This window comes from Cynocephalus volans, chromosome 3 (genome assembly GCF_027409185.1).
Source record: "Cynocephalus volans isolate mCynVol1 chromosome 3, mCynVol1.pri, whole genome shotgun sequence".
NCBI classification, from domain to species: Eukaryota; Metazoa; Chordata; class Mammalia; order Dermoptera; family Cynocephalidae; genus Cynocephalus; species Cynocephalus volans.
In genome coordinates this window covers 114,828,948-114,850,410 of record NC_084462.1, presented here as the reverse complement: position 1 = coordinate 114,850,410, position 21,463 = coordinate 114,828,948, and the positions used below count along the sequence as shown (strand labels likewise).

Here is a 21,463-nt window from a genome sequence, read left to right as displayed (position 1 = left end):
TGACTTCTAATCTCAATATCTCCCCTACCTTCTCTCCTGAAACACCTTTTTAAGCATCTGCTTGCTGGACATTTCCACATGGGTATCACACTGGCACTCTTGCTCAACATATCTGGATTGGAGCCCATTATTCCTTCTGCTCAACTCACACCTCCTGCTGGTGATCTGTCATCATTAATGGTACCAACTGCTTTCTAGTCATTTGTCACCACTGACAACTTTTCTCAATTACTTTTCATTGCATTAATTGTCAAGTCTGTAGCTGGCATTGATTTTCTCTCCTCTGTTTCCACTGCTACAACCCCATTTGTAAACCCCATAATTCTTTCTAACTAGTGCCCTCACTCCTCTGCAGTCCATCTTCTCTGCAGTTCATCCTGCAAGTCAGTCTTCCAAAACCTTGGGCATGATCTGGTACCACTTCTGTTCATAAGCCTCCAGTGCCTCCCTCTTCACTACCTGCTGAATACAGTTTCCCTAAACAGGCATCCAAGCCTCTCTGCACAAGCCCTGGCTCACCTTCCAGCTTTTCCCTGGCACCCTTCTGCACATAACCCTGGGGTATTCCATGATCCAGACAAACTGAACACTGCCACTCCTTGAACTGTCCTTTGCTTTTCAATTCTGGGCATTTCTTTCTGTCTAGAAGGTCTACCTCTTCCCAACTTTGCCTTGTAAGCTTAACATTTACCCTTCAAGACCTGGCTGAGATCCCAAGTTCTGCATGAAGTTCCCCCTCCACTCTTACTGTATTTGTCACATTCTACCTATAATTGTGTTTATACACCTTCACTATCTTCTATCAAACCGTAAACTCCATGTGCACCTGAACCATATCATACTTCTCTTATCTCCAACCTCCCTTCCCTGCCTGCTTCCTAAAACTGTGCCTTTCATGTAATTGATGTTCAAAAAATGTTTCTTGAATTACACAGTGGGAAACATAAAGCCAGTTAGTTGAGCAAGGGAGAGATATTGATGAAAGTGGTATTTCAGGAAAATTAGTCTGGTACTAATTACATGAACAATACAAGTTAAGTTTTCAGAATATTTGAAAGTTACAAAGGAAGTAAAATTTTAATGAGACTCTGAACCCGATTTATGCTTTCAGTCATAGAGAGGCTTTAGAAAAAGGCTTTGAGATAGAGGTTAAAGGAAATTGTTCTAATTTGTATCTTTTTTCCTACCAGTCCGCATAGTTCAAATATCCTCACTTTGACTGATGCTAGATAAATAAGTGCATAGTAGTCACCAAACCATGTTGATAGTCCCATATATGACATTTACATTTCCAGATGACCTTGTATAACAGAAAACCTTAAGTCAAATTGCATAGCTAAATTCTTAATTACATGAATTCTTGCACACACACATGTATATACTTTATGATTCAGTGACTATCAAATTATGTACAGTCATCCCATGGCCATCTTTCTAGTTTTCACTTGCCATTTGTTCATTATCTTTAGGTTCAGTGTAGTTTTTTTGCCATGGAAAATGTCATTGGTAGTGTAATTGAGAATTACCATATATACACAACAATTTTGAAAGCTTAACTACTCATTTTCTCAGCATACTTAGTGTTATTGGCTTGTACTAATCCTTTTAAAAGCATTCCACCATTAAGTATGTGAATTCTTGAACATAAATTGCATATTTGAATCAAAAGTGCAGAATCAAAACTATGATACAAGAGGGCAGATTTGGCTTTTCCACAGGACAATGTATCTATGACAAAGGGAAGCATTTCTCAGTGATAATATTTTTTATTCTTTCATTTAAATATATTTATGTGTATAATTACTTAATATACCTAAGTCCCCTCTTAAGAATTTTAACATGTTAATGTCTCTGCTTGGTTTATGTTCTTCAGAATTCAGTGAAGAATAACGGTTGTCATAATATCTTTTCAAATACACACTGACGGGTGACATGAGGAAGGCAGAGTTGGTCCCATGTGGACACTGTTTATAACAGTGACACTACAGCTCACTCACTGTTCCTTTCACCCAGTGTGATAATATTCGGCTCTGTTATGGACACATAGAAATGTGATAAACTTGTGATTACACAGAAGCAGAATAAATTTTTCAGGGATCTAGCTTCTCTTCTCTTTTTCTTTTCCCTCTTGGGCTTTTTAACTCACCACATAGTCTCATGTTCATGAAAAGACATAAAGGGTCAAGAAGCCAACTTGAAAGTATCACAAGAAAATTTACCTTATACTGTGGAAAAAATTGAGGGTCTAAAGAAAGTTTGAGGATCTTTTTTTAATACATTAGCCTCCCCGTTTTTGAAAGCAAAAAAATATGAAAGGGAGCAGGCAAACAAGAAAAAGTAATACTTTATTTACAGCAGGAAATTTGTCCCAAAACACCAGCATGAACTCTGCAGAGCTAAGCTGAAATAGATGGAACAGTACTTCTCTGTATTAATTTTATTTTACTGTTTTAACAGATTACCACAAATTTATTGGCTTAAAACAACAGAAATTTATTTTACAGTTTTGGAAGTCTGATGTTTAAATAGATCACATTGGGTTAAAATTAAGGCGTTGGCAAGGCTGCATTCCTTTCTGGAGACTCTAGGGGAGAATCTATTTCCTTACCTTTCTGGTGTATAGAGGCTCCCTGAATTCCTTGGCCTGTGGCCCCTTCCATCTTCAAAGCCAGCAATGGCCAGTTGAATTGTTCTCATTTTTCATCACTCTGGCTTTAATCCTTTTGCTTCACTTTTCCACATTTAAGGACCGTTGTGGTGACACTGTGCTAACCTGATAATCCAATGTAATCTCCATGTCTAAGGTCAGCTGATTAGTAACTTTAATTCTGTCTGCTGCCTTAATTCCTCTTTGCCATAACATATGCACAGGTTCAGAGGACTTAGATGTAGATATCTTTGGGGAGGGGACATTTTTCTGCCTACTACAGTCTTCCCTCTGGCCCCCAAAGATTCATGTCCATCACACATCCAAAATACATTCACCACATCCCAAGATCCCCAAAAGTCATTATTGAATTAACTCAAAGTCCAAAACTTCATCAGATCAAAAGTCTCAAATCTCATTATGTGCATTTAAATCTCCTGGATTTCTTGTTAAAATGTAGATTGGGATTCAGTAGGTCCAGGCAGGAGCAGTAGGTGGCTGAGATTCTCCATTTCTAACAAGCTCACAGAAGATGTTGATGCTGCAGGTACATGGACCACATTTTGAGAAGCAGGAATTTAACTTCTTTTCCAAAAGCCCTGCTGGGTGTTCTTGGAAAGTCTCTCCTGAGATTTGGATTTAGATTTTGGGGTATAATAAATAGAATGGATCTTTGGCAGACTTTGCTATAATGCTGTGTAAAGCTCAATTGTGCTTGCATACACACACACAAACAAGAGAGGAAGGAAGGAAGGGAAGGATGGAGGGAGAGGGAAGGAGGAGGAAGAAGAGAAAGAAAAAGAAAAAAGGTAGCAAACAACAAAAGAAAGCTTGTAGCACATTGGCTGTTTGCCAGGTGCTGTTCTAAGAGCTCATTCAAATCTCATAACCGATCACGTCTTATTATCCTCAACTCCTTTGTAAGGTGGAGGTGTTTTCTCAGGCTGCACAACTCAGCCCCTGCACAGGCTTTCCTTTTTCCTCACCTGTGGCCCTGAGTGCTCCTGCTTGGTTCTCCTCTTCCCTGTGTTTTCACATCTTAAATCAATTCCTCCATGTAGTTTTTTTTGTAGCCCACAAGTCTCAAATCTTAACTCCTTGCTCTACTTCTTACTTCTCAAAAGGCTTACATTGTCTCAAATTTATCAACAGGGACTTTTTTGAAATTGTTTCTTAAACCCCTGTCCTTCATCTCTGCTTCATTGTGCCTTTCCTCCCACTGATGCGGTTTTTATATTTAATGTCTCATTACCTCATGGGTTTAAAACGGGCTTTCTCTTCAAATGTTTCTCCCTGTCCTATTTCTATTAGTGGTACCAATAATTTTTTTCATCCGAGCAAAAATCAGCAAAACGAAAACAACTCCAAAAATAAACAAATAAGCAAAACAAACAAATGAAATCGTATATGCCTTCCTATAATTTTGTAACAGTGTATTGTAGGTTTTTCCTTTCTTCTGTATTACTACTGCTTTCTTAGTTTAAGACAACCAGGATTCATACTGGTCTCTGAAGTGTTTCTATTCTTTCTGTGTCTCCTATATGCTGCTAAACACCACTCACCTAATCTCACCAAAACACTGACACTTCTCTATTTAATCCGACCCAGCTGGGGAAGGAAGCACAGGGCAGCTTCAAAGGTAATGGTATGTCACTTTTCCTCGGATGCAGAGTACAATAAGTGTTTCTTATTATTCTTTAAACTACACATATGTTATATGTGCTCTTTTGCATATGTGATACTTTTAACTAAAATCAATTACAGTAATTTTTTAGAAAGAGTCCAAACCATGTCTTATTGCATTCTAGACCTCAACTTGAAATACCAATATTGACCATCAGCTAATTCCAAATGAAACACCCACTGTCTTTCCCACTGTTTAGCTCTATTAAACTTCCCTTGCGATGATGTTGATTCCTTCAGTACCCCAGAATTCCCACGTTCATTTCTTCTTCTGAGCCATATTCCCACTGTGTTTCTATCTGAGAAATTCTATTTCTTCTTCAATCCGAGGTTTATACCTTCCTTTATCTTTTACAGCAAATCTTTCTATACACTCTCCCTTTTCTTTGCCTGAAACTCTTCCTGATCTTTATAATCTCCAAGTCCATGTTTGATTACATACTGTGTTATAGCATATTTGACTTATTTTGTTTGGTGTTAGTATATATGTAAACTCTTCTCAGATAGAATATGAAATCCTAGAGGGTGACCATGAATCTTCTGCTACTTTGTTTTAAATATGCGGTAGCATGCTGTATTTGTTTGATTTAGTCATGCTGAGTGTCAAAATAATCCAGAGAAAGTTACTGTAAATGTGGAGCAAGCCAAAAAATGTTGAAGGCCAGATACAATCTTTGAGTACTGAGAACAATGGCTTTTGAAAATGACTTCAAAGCTTTACCAAATGTAATAATCCTGCAGGCAGAATCACCTTTTGGAACATTTTGCTCAGAGTCACTTGTACTAATGTTATGTTTACAGCACATTTTAGGAAGATGGGCTAAACTTGCCATATGGTACATGTTTAATCTATTCTCTGCTTATCATCAAATAAATTATCCTCCATCTTAAATTTCCATTTTTAGATTCATATTTATCAGCTTTTTAAAATAAATGTGGCACATGGCTTGGTTTCTGAGTTTTATACTTTTCGTTGTCACTTTTTTTCTAGGACAATTGCTAAAAAGAGTCCAAGAAAATGATTGCAGTCTCTTCTGCCATGTGGCCTTCTGATTAACAAGCAGCTTTGAATTGTGGCTGAAGCTTTTAATTTACCTAAATCTGGAAGTTAGTATACAAATTGTCCTCCATTTTAAATATTTTATTTTAATGCTTAATTATTATTGTTTCAAATAATATTTTCTGATTTAAAATAAGGATTATTATGTTACATGTATGCTAACTATGTTGTGACTCAAATATTCACGATTTACTAATTTAAATCTGCGTATTTATGTTAAAATCCATCATTTTCATCAGAGATACAATTAAATTCAGTTAAGTATTGAAATATATTTTAATAGGAGGATTTACCCACTTCATATGATTTGGGTCATTAAAATTTAATGGAATGTCCTCTTTACTCTGTGATATACACACACACATACACACACACATGCACACACTCCTACATTTTTTTAATAGAAATTGAAAGTCGTTTAAGGTGTACCAACTCCCCAACTTTCCCCTCCCGCACAAAAGAGCAATCCGTCAGGCAATTTTAGGTGAAATGTCTATCAAATGTTTAAGCAGAAACTGTCTCAGAACACATAAAATTTGAAAATCTTGTCCAAAAACCTATCCAATTGTCGGAGAATTTTAATACCAAAACCTGAAAAAGAAAATTTAAGAAAGAAAACTATACACCTTGTCCACTAACGGAGTGGCTATTATTTCTGAGCACTCACTATTCACTAGGACCAGTAATAAGCCTTTTACAGAGATTTAGAGACATTAATTTGCCCTGAATCACTGAGCTAGTAGTACACTTGTGTGTAAACCCCAGCAATATCTGAATTCAGAGCCCACATAAAATTAATGAGATATTATTTTTGCTTTCTGGATGCAAAAATCCTAAATAAAGTATTTGTAAAAAATAGAATTCATAATTTTACAAAAGAATAATACAAAATAACCAAGTAAGTTATTCTAGGAATAAGATGATTTAACATTATTAGTAATCGACATTTATAGTCAGTCATGAATTTTGTGATCACTCGAAAATTCAACATTCATTTCTAGTAAAAGTCAACAGAAAGTTAGAAATAAAAATACCCTCTGTATTAGTCCATTTTCTGTTGCTATAACAGAATTACTTGAGACTGGGTAATTTATAAAGAACAGAGGTTTATTAGGCTTACGATTCTGGGACAGCTGCATCTGGCATGGGCCTCAGGCTGCTTCTACTCATGGCAGAAAGTGGCAAGCAGCCGGCGGGTACAAGCAGATCACATGGCAAGAGGAAGCAAGAGAGAGAGAGGAGGTGCCAGGGTCATTTTAAGCAACGAGCTCTCGCGGGAACTAATAGAGCCAGAACTCACTCACTACCCCTCCCCCCCCAGGGAGAGCATTAATCCATTCATGAGGGATCCACCCCCATGAGGAATTCGCCCCAGTGTTTCCAACACTGCCACATTAGAGATCAAATTTCCACATGAGTTTTGGAGGGGACAACACATCCAAACTCCATCACCCTCCTTTAAAATAATACGATATAGCTAATTCAAATCAACAACATCATATTTAACTAGAATATATGAGACAGTCCAATCAAGATTAAGAAAAAAAGAGCTACCTTTACCAGTATTTAACATTATTCAGGAAGTTCTTAGCAAATGTAATAACACCACGAAAAGAAATGAAGTGAAAATATTGGAAAAGAATAGGCAAAGTGATATTTATTTGCAGTTGATATGATTACTTGGAAAATCCATATGTAGGTCTGGATACAGATTGATCTAAATTATCCTCCAGATTTGTCGACATTCAAAGCCTTATTTTCATCATCTATAAAATGGAGTTAATAATAGCATCCACTTTGTGAGTTTGGGAGATAAAATAAATGATAAATTTGCTTTTAGAACAGAACTTGACTAAAAGTAGGTGCTCAGTAAATGTTAGCCTGTTTTAGTAAGTGCAATAATAAAACTTAAGAATAAAAATAAAGCTTGAGCTTAGTAAATAAATGTAGAAAAATGAGTATCTGTGTTATAAACTTGCTACAAGGTCCACTTTTCTTTGCTAAATTCTCTCTCTAGAACAGTGTTGTCCAATTCAGCTTTTTGTAATCATGAGAATGTTATGTGCTCTCCAGTATGGTAACCACGTGTGGCTATTGAGAGCTTGAATACAGCTAGTGATACTGAGGAACTGAGTTTTTAATTTTATGGAATTTTAATAAATTTAAATTAGAATAGCAGTGTGTGGCTAGTGGCTATCATATTGGAAATTAAAGCTCTAGAGAATCTCATGAATTCATATGGCTTTATTTGCTATTGTTATGTTGATGATTCCCAGTTTGACTCTCTAGCCCTTACCCTACTCTAAATCTAAACTTCATTGTGAGCCCTGTGTATACTCCTCATCTACCCCTACTTGAATATCTTGGTTTTCTCAGTTGTACCTTGCACTTAGCAGGTCCAAAACTGTACTCATGAATTGAATTGGCTTCCTTGATTTTCAAGGCAATGGAAAACATTTTTTAAAAATTCACTGCAAAATAGACTACTTGTCTCCCGATATCCATTCTCCTCTCCTTCATTAGTGATAGGAACCCCTATTTTTTCTTAATCTGCTACCGAGAATTGATGGCCATTTTGGAGATGGATAAAACACCAAACTGAGGAGCTATCAGAATGGTCAGCTGGAAGGAGCCTGGGTTCATGGAGTAACCATACACAGCTACACAGCACAGAGCCGCCTGTCTGTTACTGTGAAAGTGTCATGCATTTCTGTCTTGTTTATGCCACTGTTAATTTAGGTTTCTTTGAAATAAATATATGAACCTAATTCTACACTAAGACAAGGACAGGAAAATTATGAAAATATTAAGGACATTAAAAAAGAGGACATCTGAAGAGATATCTGCACCCCCATGTGTATTGCAGCACTATTTACAATAGCCAAAATGTGCTATCAGCCTAGGTGTCCATCGACAGATGAATAAAGAAAATTTGGTGTACACACACACACACACACACACACATTTGCAGCAACATGGATAAGCCTGCAAGATATTATGTTAGTGAAGTAATTCAGGAAAAGAAAAATACCACATGTTCTCATTCATATATGGCACTTAAAAAAAGTGTCCAACTTTTAGAAGTAGAGAGTAGAATTGTGGCTTCTAGAGGCTGGGAAAGAGACAGGCAGAGGATAGGGAGAGAGGGTGGTCAATGGACACAAAATCACAAAATTACAGCTAGCTTGGAAAAATAAGTTCTAGTGGTGTACACTAGTACTCGGCATCTATAATTAACAGTAATTTATTCTAACTTCTGAAATGGCCAGAAGAGAAGAGATCAAATGTTCTCATCACAAAGAAATGATAAAGTTTTGTGATGATGAATATGCTAATTACCCTGTTTGATCACCACACATTGTACACATGTTTTGAAATATTGTTCTGTACCACATAAATATGTACGATCAATATGTTTCAATTAAATAAATTTCTTTAAATTAAAAACAGAAAAAAATTGAATTAATGGAAAGTTATACCAGATAATAATGATTATCATCATACAAATGTTTGATTAGTACTTTACCTGGCATATATAGTAAGTGCTAAATAAATTTTTGTTCATCCCAGGAACAGTAAATACTGAATGAAAGTACTAAGTGAAGACAGGGGTGGCGGTGGGGAGGAATTGGTAAAGGGTCACGAAAATCAATTACATTGTATATTGATACGTTAAAATAAAAAAATAAATAAGGACTATCATACATGGTGATGACAATCCCAGATTGCTTTACCAAAGCTCACTGAAGCATGGTGGATCTGCAATGAACAGGTTTCATGTTCTTATTTGCCATTTGTGTAGCTTCTTTGGTCAACTGTCTTTTCAAATCTATAGCCCAATTTTTATTTGGTTGTGTGCTTCCTTAATGTTCAGTTTTTTATATATTCTGGATATAAGTTCTTTATCAGAAATGTGTTTTGCGAATTTTTTTCTCTTAGACTGTGTATTTTCTCTTCTTTTTCTTCATGGGTTTTTTGAAAACCAGAAGTTTTTTATTTTGATATCTATTAATTTTTTAAAAATGGGTTATAGTTTTGGTGTTGTATCTAATAAGTCTTTGCTTAAACCAAGGTCATAAACATTTTATCCTAGGTTTTCTCCCAGAAATCTTATATTTTAAGTTTTATATTTGTCTGTGATCTATTTTGAGTTAATTTTTGCAAATGTTACAAAAATAGGACTATTATAAATCTATATACACAAATTTGAAAATATGTCCACTATATTTTACCATATTTTGTGTACTACTACAGTATAGTGCCAAGTACTATACTGTATTAAATATTTCCTCATTTAAATGATTATGACAACTATTCTTTGAGTTAGTAATTGTACCCATTTCAAAGATGAGGAAAATGAGGTGTACGGAGAGATCCTGCAGCTTATAAGTAGTAGGTGAAAATGAAGTGGCAGGCAGCAAAGCCATGTTATCTGACTCTAAAAGTCATATGCTATCCACTGTTGTAAAAAGGGAATTGTTTTTAGCAATAATGTTACCACGTTATGATTGACCTGCACAAATCACAAATAAATTTTCCCTTCTACCTCCACATCTCACAGAAGCCTGCTGCTCTGGACTCTCAATCCCCACCTCCCTCAACTCCCAGCTGCTGTTAATACCCTGGTAAAAGGATAAACTGATGCCCTTGAAAAGATTCACCTGGTGAATGGATGAACAAACTGGCACTGAGAGTTGGCTGGTTAGCTGTCTTGGTTATAGCATGGTGCTGATAACACCAAGGTCAAGGGTTCAGATTCCCATATAGGCCAGTTGCCAAAACAAACTGTGGCACATCAACAACATGAAATCCAACTTGGCAATAAAAAGGAATGAATTGCAATGCACACAACAGTGTGGATGACCTGCAAATGCTTTGTACTAAAAGAAGCTAAACTCAAAAGGCCATATTGGTATAATATATTGGAAAGGGGACAGAAAGTAAATCATTGATTGCCAGGGGAGAAGGAGGAGGGACTGACCACAAAAGTGCCCAGGAAAATTGGGGGGCGGGGTGGTGGTGGTGGTGATAGAATTGTTCTATATCTTGATTGTGGCCTTGGTTGTACAGTTGTATGTGTTTGTCAAGACTGTATACCAAAAAGTGAATTTTACTTTATGTAAATTATATTTCAATAAGCCTGACTAAAAAGCAAAAACTCAGATTTTCAGTTAATTAGCTCTTTTATTCTAATGAACCAACTGAATCAGTGAGCTTCATCCTCCATAAGGAATATGGGGAATCCCTCAGTACTCAGTTCCCTTCTCTCTCTGCCCTGAGCTGCAGCCAGAACAATCTCTGCACACAGCCGGTGCCTGGTCCACAGGCGTTGAGTTGGAGTCCACAATTGTTGAACTGTTGCTTCTTCTGGAGTGGGAATCCCCAGCCAGTTTCACAGCTTTTAAGGGTTTTATTGTTCCTGAATCAAACATTAGCATCTGTTTTTATGGAAAGTACAGTGAGACTTAAAAAAACTTGAACCAAATCATATAGGACCTTGGCCTGGTGTCCACGTGCAAATGTATCTGACAACAATGATGGTATTTGTCCCGAGGAACCCTGCTGCTTATCAGAACATTTCTGTATAACACTGTACCTAGTCTTTGTCTACCAGCCTTTTGTAAGAAGACTAAAGGGTAATTTATATGCTGGTGTTCCTCATGTAAATTAGATCATTATCCTTTTAAAGGTATAAAGTCTCCTCACGTGATAGAGCTTTCTAGGAAACAGACTTGACCTTTCTTTTCCTCTATTCAGGGTGCCTGCAGAGTTTGCACTCATTAGTTAGAATTTGACTCCATGACATTTTTACTTAATTTTCTTTTTCCTCTATGTTGGACACATGGGGCAACCATTTATGTTCTTTCTTGACCTGAGATGCTCTCTAATCTCTTTCCAGCTGTGGCATTTGTCATTCAGTCACATCAGGATATGGCGACCCTTCTTTCCCCACTGCAATTCCCAACTGTTAATTGATTCGTTTTAGATAAGAACCAGACATAGCCCTATGGAGTTAGCTCCATTTAATTAGTGTTAACCAGAACAGTGGATAGAAAAGCAGTTTCCTCTGGCGTGGAAACATATTCTTTATGAAGTAGTAGAGGGAACAAATAATAATTTTTAACTTTTAAGTTCCCTGGATTTGTTATAGACTTAAAAGCAGTATTGACCTCCATTAGTGTTGATGATCATGACAATAATAAGTATTATAAATAATATTAATAATAACTGGGATTCAAACCCATGTCTTTCTGAACACAAAGGTCATACTCTTAATCATTATGCTGAGAACTTTTTGTGATAGCTGTCATTGGTATGCCGAGGACTGCTATTCACTTTGTGCGATAGCTGCCACCAGTATGCCAAGAACTGTGCTAATTACTTTGTGTCCTCCTCATAGCCCAGCGAGGTGAATTTCATTAGTCCAGTTTTACAGAGAGAGACACTGAGGTTCAGAGAGGTGAAGTAACCCACCCAAGGTCACCCACTTGCTATGCCTAGGATTAGAACCCAGGATTGCTCTGGTACTGTGTCCATCACTACCTACACCATACTCCCTTTAGAGTAAAAAGGTACTGGTAAGGATATTTCTGGAAAGCATTGCTAGACACTTTTGAAAATGTGATCCAAATTATGATTCTGATGGGCTTCACTTTTGAACTTTAAATTCTGTACAGATGGTCCCCAAGTTATGTTGGTTCAACTTAAAGATTTTTCGACTTTAAAATAGTGTGAAAGCGATGCACATTCAGTAGAAACTGTACTTCAAATTTTGAATTTTGATCTTTTCCTGGACTGGTGGTATATGGTATGATATGTTCTTGTGATGCCAGGGAGCTGCAGCAAGCCTTAGATCCTAATCAGCCACACTATCATGAGGGTAAACAACCAATACTCTGCAGTGTGTTGTGTTGCCAGATGATTGTGCCCAACTGTAGGTAAATGGAAGTGTTCTGAGCACATTTAAGGACAGCTAGACTAAGCTATAATGTTCAGTAGGTTAGGTGTATTAAATGCACTTTTGACATATTTTCAATTTACGATGGGTTTATCTGGACAAAACCCTATCATAAACCAAGTAGCATCTGTATATACAGATTATTAGGACTTAATAAAATGTAGAACCTTAAAACTGCAGGCAAGCAACATGAGTTTTAAAAAGCATTGCTTTATTTATGCAACCATGAGCACTGATAGAGCACTTTAATATGTGCATATACACTCAGAGAAGGTGTGGTCTCTATCCTGCAACAATCTTATTATGTCAAGTGTGAACAGAGACTCAAGTTAGCAGTGGCCAAATGCAGTGATGCATTTTAATGATAGAAGTGTGCCCAGGAGGCTATAGGACAGAAGAAAAGGCAGTTTACCTCAGGTGAGGGTGGCAATATCCCACAAGGCTTCCCAGAGCGGGTGACACTGAGCTGAGGTGCGACATGGGTAGCAGTGAGCTCCATGAGGGATAGCTGCTTGCAGAACAGAAAGCAAGTTTGTTGTGAAAGACAGTAATGGCTGTAGCACAAAGTAATTTGAGGGGAATGTTCTTGCCCAGCTTCTCAGTGTGGAAGTAGAAGGCATAAAAAATTCCATTTTATAGCTCTCTTCCTTTAGTCACATAAGGTTCAATTTTGTAGCTTTTTAAAAATAAAATTGTTTATTTTTTAATTGACAAGTAATAAGTGTGTATGGTTTATAGCTATTTTCTCCTAGCAGCATCTTCCTGGCAGGAGACATTGCTGCTTCTAAAGCAGATGTTTTACAGCAGCCATAGAGTCCAGCTGCCCAGGAAGGAAAGAAAGGACCCTCTTTCTTTGTCACCCGTAGCTCTCTGGGTTCATGAGTGGATCCTAAGCTACCTTGAGCAGGGTTTTAGCCCTAATATCAAACACTCCCACTGTCCTGCTGCTTTCTTCTGGTTTTAAAAAGAAAAGAAAAGAAAAGAATTATGTTTCTCTGGAGGAATGAAAACATGTTAACTTTCTTAATTTTCATAATAGAACATAGGCTTTGTCATCTGCATGCCTGGTATTTAACAACTCATAGGGATCTCTCCTTGAATGCTAATGATTATGTTCTATCACTAGCATTCAAGGAGAGATCCCTATGAATGTATTAAAAATAGTTAACTTCCTGTGACCTGGTATATACACTTATTATAAATAAGCTCATTTGTAGGGAAAGTAAAGATTAATGGTCAGGGTCCCTTGGGGGTTTGGAGTCTTACTGAGCATTTGCTGTAAATATGCACGTGTGCCCAGGTCTTCCTTGGTTATTGTCTAATGTAATTGCACATGTGCACCCAGGTGTTCCTGGGTTGTCTGACTTACACCCAGGTGCCCAGGGTTATTGGACTTAAGTATAAAGGACAAGTGGCTCTGGTCCACAGGTCCCCAGCCCCCTACCCACTGGGGTGGTGGGTGGGTGGGGGACAGAGTATGGGGAGGCCGCTACTGCTGGAAGCTGTTGCTACAAGCTGCTGCTGCTGCTGCTGAGGAAGCTGAGGACTGAGCTTGTGTTGTCTGTCAGTGGTTCCTGGTATCTTTTCCAATTACTTAGCTTGTGGACCTGCATGTGGGGTCTGGTGACTCAGCCTGGCATATGAAAGGTTTGTGACCCAGTCTGTACAACAGGTTTGAAGGGTCTTTCAGCCCTAGCCCTGACAACACAAACGGAAAACTTAGTATAACTAAAATAATGAATCATTTTGGGTTTAGTTGTGAATTGCCCTAGCAACACAATTGGCTACATCAGCAGGATTCCAACAGTTGCCCCGCCTGTGGCCTAGCCCTAGACCATTGTACCTATGCTAAATAAAAGAGACTATTACATGACTCTATGGCAGGTCAACCAGTAGCACCTCTTACGTGATCAAACTAATGAATCTTTATCATCGATATCAAGTAGGGCGAAGTTTTTTCATTACTCTGCTGTTAAACTTTTCCATTCTTAGAATGTTTTCTGTTCTTACTGAAGGACTTTAGAATAATTTCATTAGCCCAACAAGATTATGCTAAAATGTTGAGGTAGATATTTTCTTAAGATTAAAAGTAAACTTTTGAGCCCTCATATATGATTCATTTGGGTCTATTGAAAATAATTCACTTAAAGCCCTTGGATAATCTTCGCTCATCCACCCTAGACTTTGCTTTATTCTTGAGTATGTTTTTTCTTTCTTTTTTTCTTTTTAGTTTAAAGATAGTCCACTTTTCTAGAAAAGATAGAAACAAAATCACCATTGAATAGTTCAGCTTTCTCTATTTTGTCTGTTAGCATGAAACTATGTTTTTTCTGTGGTTCAGGCCTTATCTCTATCCTGTTCTTTCCACATGAAACTCAGCTGAAAGGCCTTTTGTTCTGTTGTAGCTCTTTAAAAGCCTCAGCTTGTTCTTTCTTCTAGCTTCTAGGGTGGTTCTCTGGTTGGAGCTACTTGCATTCAGCCGGACAGACCGTGCTGCTCCATCCGCATTGATATGTTCCCTTTCAGAACATGTTCTTATGGCCCCACATCAGTTTATTTATTTTACCACACCCTTTTCTTCCTAATTAGGGTAACTTATTATTATAGTATCAATCTGGCTTCTGAGATCTTTTCATTCCTCTTGGAGGCATATTTTTTAAGAGTCTCTGGCCCCATACTTATAAAGTAATTTCCCAGGGCTTTGCGCTGTCTAATCAATGTATCTATATACATTTTATGTTTTTTTTTTTTTTTTTTCTCTTTTGGCTGCTGTGATCTCTGGAATGATAATTCGCAGGCTCCCAAGTTCCCATTATATCATCTCACTAACGTTTTTCCAGTCAGATGTTGTCAGAAATGGAGATTTTCTTCTTTGTTTCTTCAACCATCTGAAGATGCTGTTGGCAAGTGTTTCAAAAAGCATTTATTGAATGAATGTTCTTACTGTTGGAGAGCTGCAGGGTCTTTCCAGCTTTAGATGTTTTCAGGTATAACAGAAATGTGAAATGTGAGAGTGACTTGAGCAAGGATCATGAGAACCTGACACAAAAGTTGCTCGAAGAGACCAGAACCAGCAGAGAAGCAGGGGATGTGGTCAGCTTCGGGTTGTAGGCATGTGTATATTGAGTGGTGGTGAGGAGGTCACGGACATGTGCAGGCTTCATTTTATGTGCCCTATCACACATCTGGGCCACCATAGCATGGAATCGATCTGCTGTCACCTCTCGGTCACCTCCCTCATGGACAGTTTGGAATCACTTCTGCTGGCTACCCTGACAGTACACCAAAGATGATGAAGTGTGAAGAACCCACAATAATTGTAAAGAAATATGTAGACAACCCTATAAATTATTTATAATTAAATAAAATCAGACTATATTGTGGAGTATACCAATATTTATAAAGTGAATGTATTTCCCAGGGCCTCCAAAGCCCTGCCGTTTCAGGTTTAGCCTAACTTCTTAAAAGTACATGTAGAAATGTTAATCTTGCAAAAGACAGGAAACTTTCCCCAGGCTATAGTCTCTGCTGTAAGATAAAGAATTGTAACACAGCAAGGTTGCTGGCTCAGGGACAGACAAGTTACTTTATTGATATGTAAAGATACTGGGAAATTGCTGTAGGGAAAAACAGTGTTTGCTAAGATCAAGCTTTTGCTGGTGGATCGACTTAAGCCTTTGCAAATTGCATTATGGAATGTCACTTTGCTTGTTTGATGTTACCAGCCTATATTGTTAAACTATAACCCCACCCATGTTCTTTTCCTGTAACTTCCTGATCTGGAGAATAAGTGCAGGGTGAGAACCCCAGTTTGTGGTTAATTTCCCAAAAGGAAGGAATGACTCTCTTTTGAGGCTTCTCAATGCTCAGAAGAGATGGATTTTGAGCAATCCTTTGTGGCTCCATCACCTAGGGGAAGAGGAGTGACAAATCCATGGGAGGCAAAGCAACACGATATAAAAATGATTCCTCTTTTATCTCATTCGCTGCTTTGCAAAATACTGTTTATCCTTTAAGATTCTGTCCCTTCTGTATGAAGCTTTCCCTGACAGACCCAGGCAGACTTAGCCATCTTTCTTTTGTGTTGCTACCCCTGTGTTTTGTATTATGAGTGTTTATGGGTCTGTCATCTTCATTTTAACTTTGAACCCTTGACAACAGATACTATTTCTTGGTCATTTTTCTATTTCCAACACATACTGTATTACAAAGTAGTTTCTGGATATATTATTAAAACATGATGTAAATCAATGATATTCTTGAAGCTGTTAGGACTGCTTGGCCTACATGAGCTGACTTAAAGACATGAAAATGTCTTAGTTTGAAAGGCTTGCTTTTAGAACTGTGACCACTAACTAGAAGTTACAGAGGAGTATTGGGGGATCAATATAAAGAACTTTGTAGTAATTTGAGATATTCACAAATGCAATAAACTGATGATGAGTAATGATCATTCACCAATGAAAGCTCTCATGCAACAGAGGATCTTTTACGTATGTCTGTTATGTGTGTGTATAGATGAATGGTAAGAGGTTATTTAAAATTGGTGAGTATGTGATTTTGTGGGGATAGTTGTATCCAGAAGCTATTTTTAATATTCCAGAAGATAAGGAAACATAAATTTTCTAACAACAAATCTTCATGGCTTTTAAAAGCTTCAAAATGTTTTGCTTGGGCCAGACTTATCAATTCAGTGTGATGACCCTGGTTATCGTGTGGACACCAAACTCTAGTTGGCTGTTAGCTATGCATTACTTTTGATTTTTGTAAAAATTCAAAAACAAGTTATTGTTCCTAACTCCAATTTGTTTGGAGGGGAGGGATTTCATAACAGGGAGTCCATGCAGAAAGCATATCGAAAGAATTTTTTTATCATGAACTGAATTAATTTCATTTTATATTCTATGAAGTTATTTTCCTGACATTTTTTGCATCTCTGAGATAAGAATGCATGTTACAATGGGGGATGTTCTATATTTAATTGCAGTATTAAACATATTTACTAATGTTACATGAAATAAATGTACAGCCTATAATCCATAGTGTGTTAATGGTCAAAGAAATACAAATTGAGTTACAGTAGCTGAGAGTGTGTGCATGGTCTGGGGTCAGGACTGCCTGAGTTCAGATCCTGTGTAACCTAGTTGGGCTCCTTAATTTTTGAGTCTCAGCTTTCTCATCTGTAATAGAGGGATGACAATAATATCTATCTTATACATTGCTTGTGAAAAAATGAATGAGATGATGCTTGCAATGTGTTAAGCATTTCTTCTATTTTATTAATCTCAACTTGTCATAGCCACAAGAGTTTATGCTTCTCCAAAATTGCCAAAATCACCAAAATTACCAGTAAAAAAAAATTACTGAAAATCTTGGAAGATCTGACATTATTTTATTTTATTATGCAAATAATTTTGACCTCCAAAGAATATTTATTTTGTGTCAGCAGCCTCATTTCTTCTGTACTGCTAACCAAACAGTTGGCTGTATTTTGTACAACAATTTATAATGAACCTTAAAAAACTACGGATTATCTTAGGGTTTTTGGCTCAATTACCTGTTTCAAATGCTCAATGACGAAAGAAAGCATGTCATTTTCTCCACTCCTGCACATTGGAGTATAACAATAGACTGTGAATAGAGCAAATCAAAGAGACACAAATATCAGTATAAGGGGCCCATTGTGTTTAGTTTGTTTCCCTGTCTTATGGTTTTAATTTAGGTTGGCTGATTGATTATGACAGACTGACAGATAGCACATTGTTCTCTTCTTGGAATCTCTAGACGCTTTAATATTCCTATTCTTATCTGTCCATTTCAGTTCCAAAACTTAAATGAAATGGAATTACAGCATTCACTTTGTTTTCCTGTGCTAAGTGATTATCTCTGAAGAGCAATTTTGTGATTAGGCGAGGCGGCATGCATTCACTTGTCTAATGCTGATTTCCCCCAGGGTGCAGAACAGGTAAATTCATAATGAATAGATGTTGTGCTTTGATTTCAAATGGATGGAAAACCTCACCACCCTTAGTAGTTTTATACAAAAAAAATGTACTTAATTATTCTAAAATTAATGGGAGAATATTAAAATTGAACTTTAGAAATATGGCATTTAAGCATAAGTCAAGGGTGCTGACTGCTTATGAATGTTAATCCCCTTAAAAAAATGAACAAATTTACCTGACATAAATTGGGGTGGGGGGTGTCATTAAAAATCTTTAGTTTAGTTGTTTATATTTTTCCTGATTAGTTCCAAAAATGTCTGAAAGCAGCTTGGTATTTGTATTGTCAAATTCTAGTGTTCTTTATTTTGAAAACTGCAGTAATTATTCAACTAATTGCTGTCATACTATTGTCATAGTTGTTTGGTCCTGAGGAGTGACGTTGGGAGTGGGGAAAGAAAGTAGGAGTTAGTGATTGGCACAAAGTATTTTCCTTAACTGTTTTCTTTGACATTATAAAAACAAATTTTGTACATGTGTATGAGACCAATTTTAAAGAGGATTTAGCATTATGCAAATTAGATACATTTTGACTGAACCACCAAAGTAGATGGTTGGTACCCAAATCACACCTTTTTACTGATTTACTTAGAATAAGCATTGACCATAATATTGTGAATCTTGAAGTGGGAAGCATAATATGCATTTCTCCAACCTTATTTCAATTGAGGAGGAAGGGAAAAGAAGGCAGAATAGAAAGATATATGCAAGGTCTAAATATTTCCCCAAATTCTCTTTGAATAAAATCTTCTGAAATCAAGTGTAGGTGGTTCTGTTTTTATATCAGTGGAAGTTTAAACTTTAAAGGTTTGTGGTATATATACACAATGGAATACTACTCAGCCATAAAAAAGAATGAGATTCTACCTTTTGCAGCAACATGGATGAGCCCGGAGAAAATTATTCTAAGTGAAACAACCCAGGTACAGAAAGAGAAATACCATATGTTCTCACTCATAACTGGGAACTGAATCCATAAATAAACAAATGAACAATAAAGAGAGACAGAGAAAGAATGAAAGAAACAACAAGGACAGTAATATGTTGAATTTTTAGAAAACTAGAGGTGGAATAGGGGAAGGGGGTTAATGAGGAACTGGTTGATGGACACAAAGAATGATTACGTATTGTAATGATGAATAAGCTATTTATACTGATCTAACCACCACCCACATTCTGCACAATTATTGAAAAGCAACGTTGTACCCCACATGTATGTATAATGAAAAAAAAAATCTTTAAGCGTTTGTAGAAGTAATCATCAGCCAAACCTTCTCTTTCTGGGTTTGAGAAACTGAGGCTCATGATGCGTAAGTGAGCTGATACTAAGGTAGTGGCAAAGCATCCCCCATCTCTTCTGACTGCCAGGACAGACTCTGGATACTCTCCTGTGCAGCCTCAACATCAGGCTTCTGCAAGCAGATAGGTCTGCAGAGATCTACTCCTATCTTTAGAACTTTAAGACAGGGGCTGATCTTTCACTTTTGGTTCTTTATACCTTTCTATTTCTTGATTTGAACAATAAAATGAAAAAAAGCATGAACCATTTTTACAACATAATCAAAATACTATGTAGAAGAGTATAATTTTTAAAAATGGGTTTTAATATTCTGAATGAATACCATATAGAATAAGCAACAATAAGCAATAACTAAAAGTAACCTACAGCATGAATATGGTTTGCTAAGGCATATTTCTCAGAGGTGACTTCAATTCAGTGGCGTATGTATTAAATTCTTCTGTTTGTGTTGACGAAGGGGCTGCATGGTTATTTATATGTCATGGTTTAAATACTTGGCTGTATTGCCCAAGGCTTCAAACAGCTCTATGCCTTCAAGAAGAGGCTGCTCAGATTTCTTATTTGTCTTTCAGTTGGATCCTGCCTTCTGATACCCTTCTCTTCATGATCATACTCAAGTACACTATTTTCAGATCTGTCTGAATTCAACTCATCAACTTTTGCTTTTCATTAATACTTTGAATACCATTCCAGTTCATTTATGGAAGAGAAAAAGCAAAATATGTTTAAGTAACATCAGGTATTTGTACATTGGGATGACTTATCCTTTCATTCATGCTTTCTTCTGGCATTTTGACTGTCTTCAAAGTGGCCTGAAACTCTGCCAAGCAGGAAGGGAGAAGAAGAGGGTTCCTCTGCCACTACTTGTGAAACCACGGCTAGGAAGAGTAAAGTCTGATAGCTGAAAATGCAAGCTGTGTTGCATCTTCTCTGACTTTGCCTAGAGTGATATCCATGCTTGGGTATTTATTATCTCGCATACTTACTGTTCATATTCAACTTATCCTCCAAAATTACTATTTTTACAGCTTCTGCCACCTTTGAAGACTTTCAGATTCGTCCCCACACTCTCTTTGTTCATTCATACAGAGCTCCAGCCTTCTGTGATCACTGTGGAGAAATGCTGTGGGGGCTGGTGCGCCAAGGCCTGAAATGTGAAGGTGAGTCATTTTCTCCCCACACCGAGTTGAATGTGTGCTGGAGATATCTGCTTATGTCGTGCCATCCATGACAGTGTCTTTTCCTCAGAAATATCTTCCAGGCATTTTTTGAGTGCATGGATTCTGTTCTGTACAATCCTTTAAATTTCCTGTCTTTAACATACTTGCTCTGAGCTGGGAACCCTATTTCTCACATCTTTTGCCATGTATCGTGTAGATACATTTCTCCCCTATATCAGGTTGATATATTAGCAATAGACTAAAAATAAAATTTGCATCTTAAGTAAGCCAGAAGTTGGAATAGTAGGTATTCAATAAGTGTTTGTTGAAATGAGCAGAGATTGAAGAGATTCATCCTATCACCCAAGGTCAATCAGCTATTGAGTACCAGGCTGGAACTTGGACCTGCGTTTCTATGCCTGTACTGTAGTTTATCATAGACTGTGGAAAGAACTCCTTGAACTGCACAACTCAAGATATTAGAACACCATAATATAATCTTAAAAACTTATGAAGTCATACCCTATTCTCTTTAGATTCAGGGGAATAGAGCTATTGGAATTTTGGCCAATATGACCAAGCATTTATGATGTGACTTATAAATGCACTAATCACAATTTTTGAATTTCTCCCTGTGAGGAGGGAAGTTAGGA

General features: G+C 37.1%; 1 protein-coding gene across 3 annotated transcripts in view; it reads left to right on the top strand.

Annotated features, from left to right (window-relative positions):
• The window catches only part of PRKD1 (protein kinase D1), a 301,199-nt gene that overhangs the window by 196,543 nt on the left and 83,193 nt on the right, over positions 1 to 21,463 (top strand). For all 3 annotated transcript variants that reach the window (XM_063090384.1, XM_063090383.1, XM_063090382.1), the window contains exon 3: positions 20,679 to 20,810. In XM_063090384.1, coding sequence (XP_062946454.1) covers positions 20,679 to 20,810 — 132 coding nt within the window. The remainder of the gene's footprint in view (positions 1 to 20,678; positions 20,811 to 21,463) is intronic.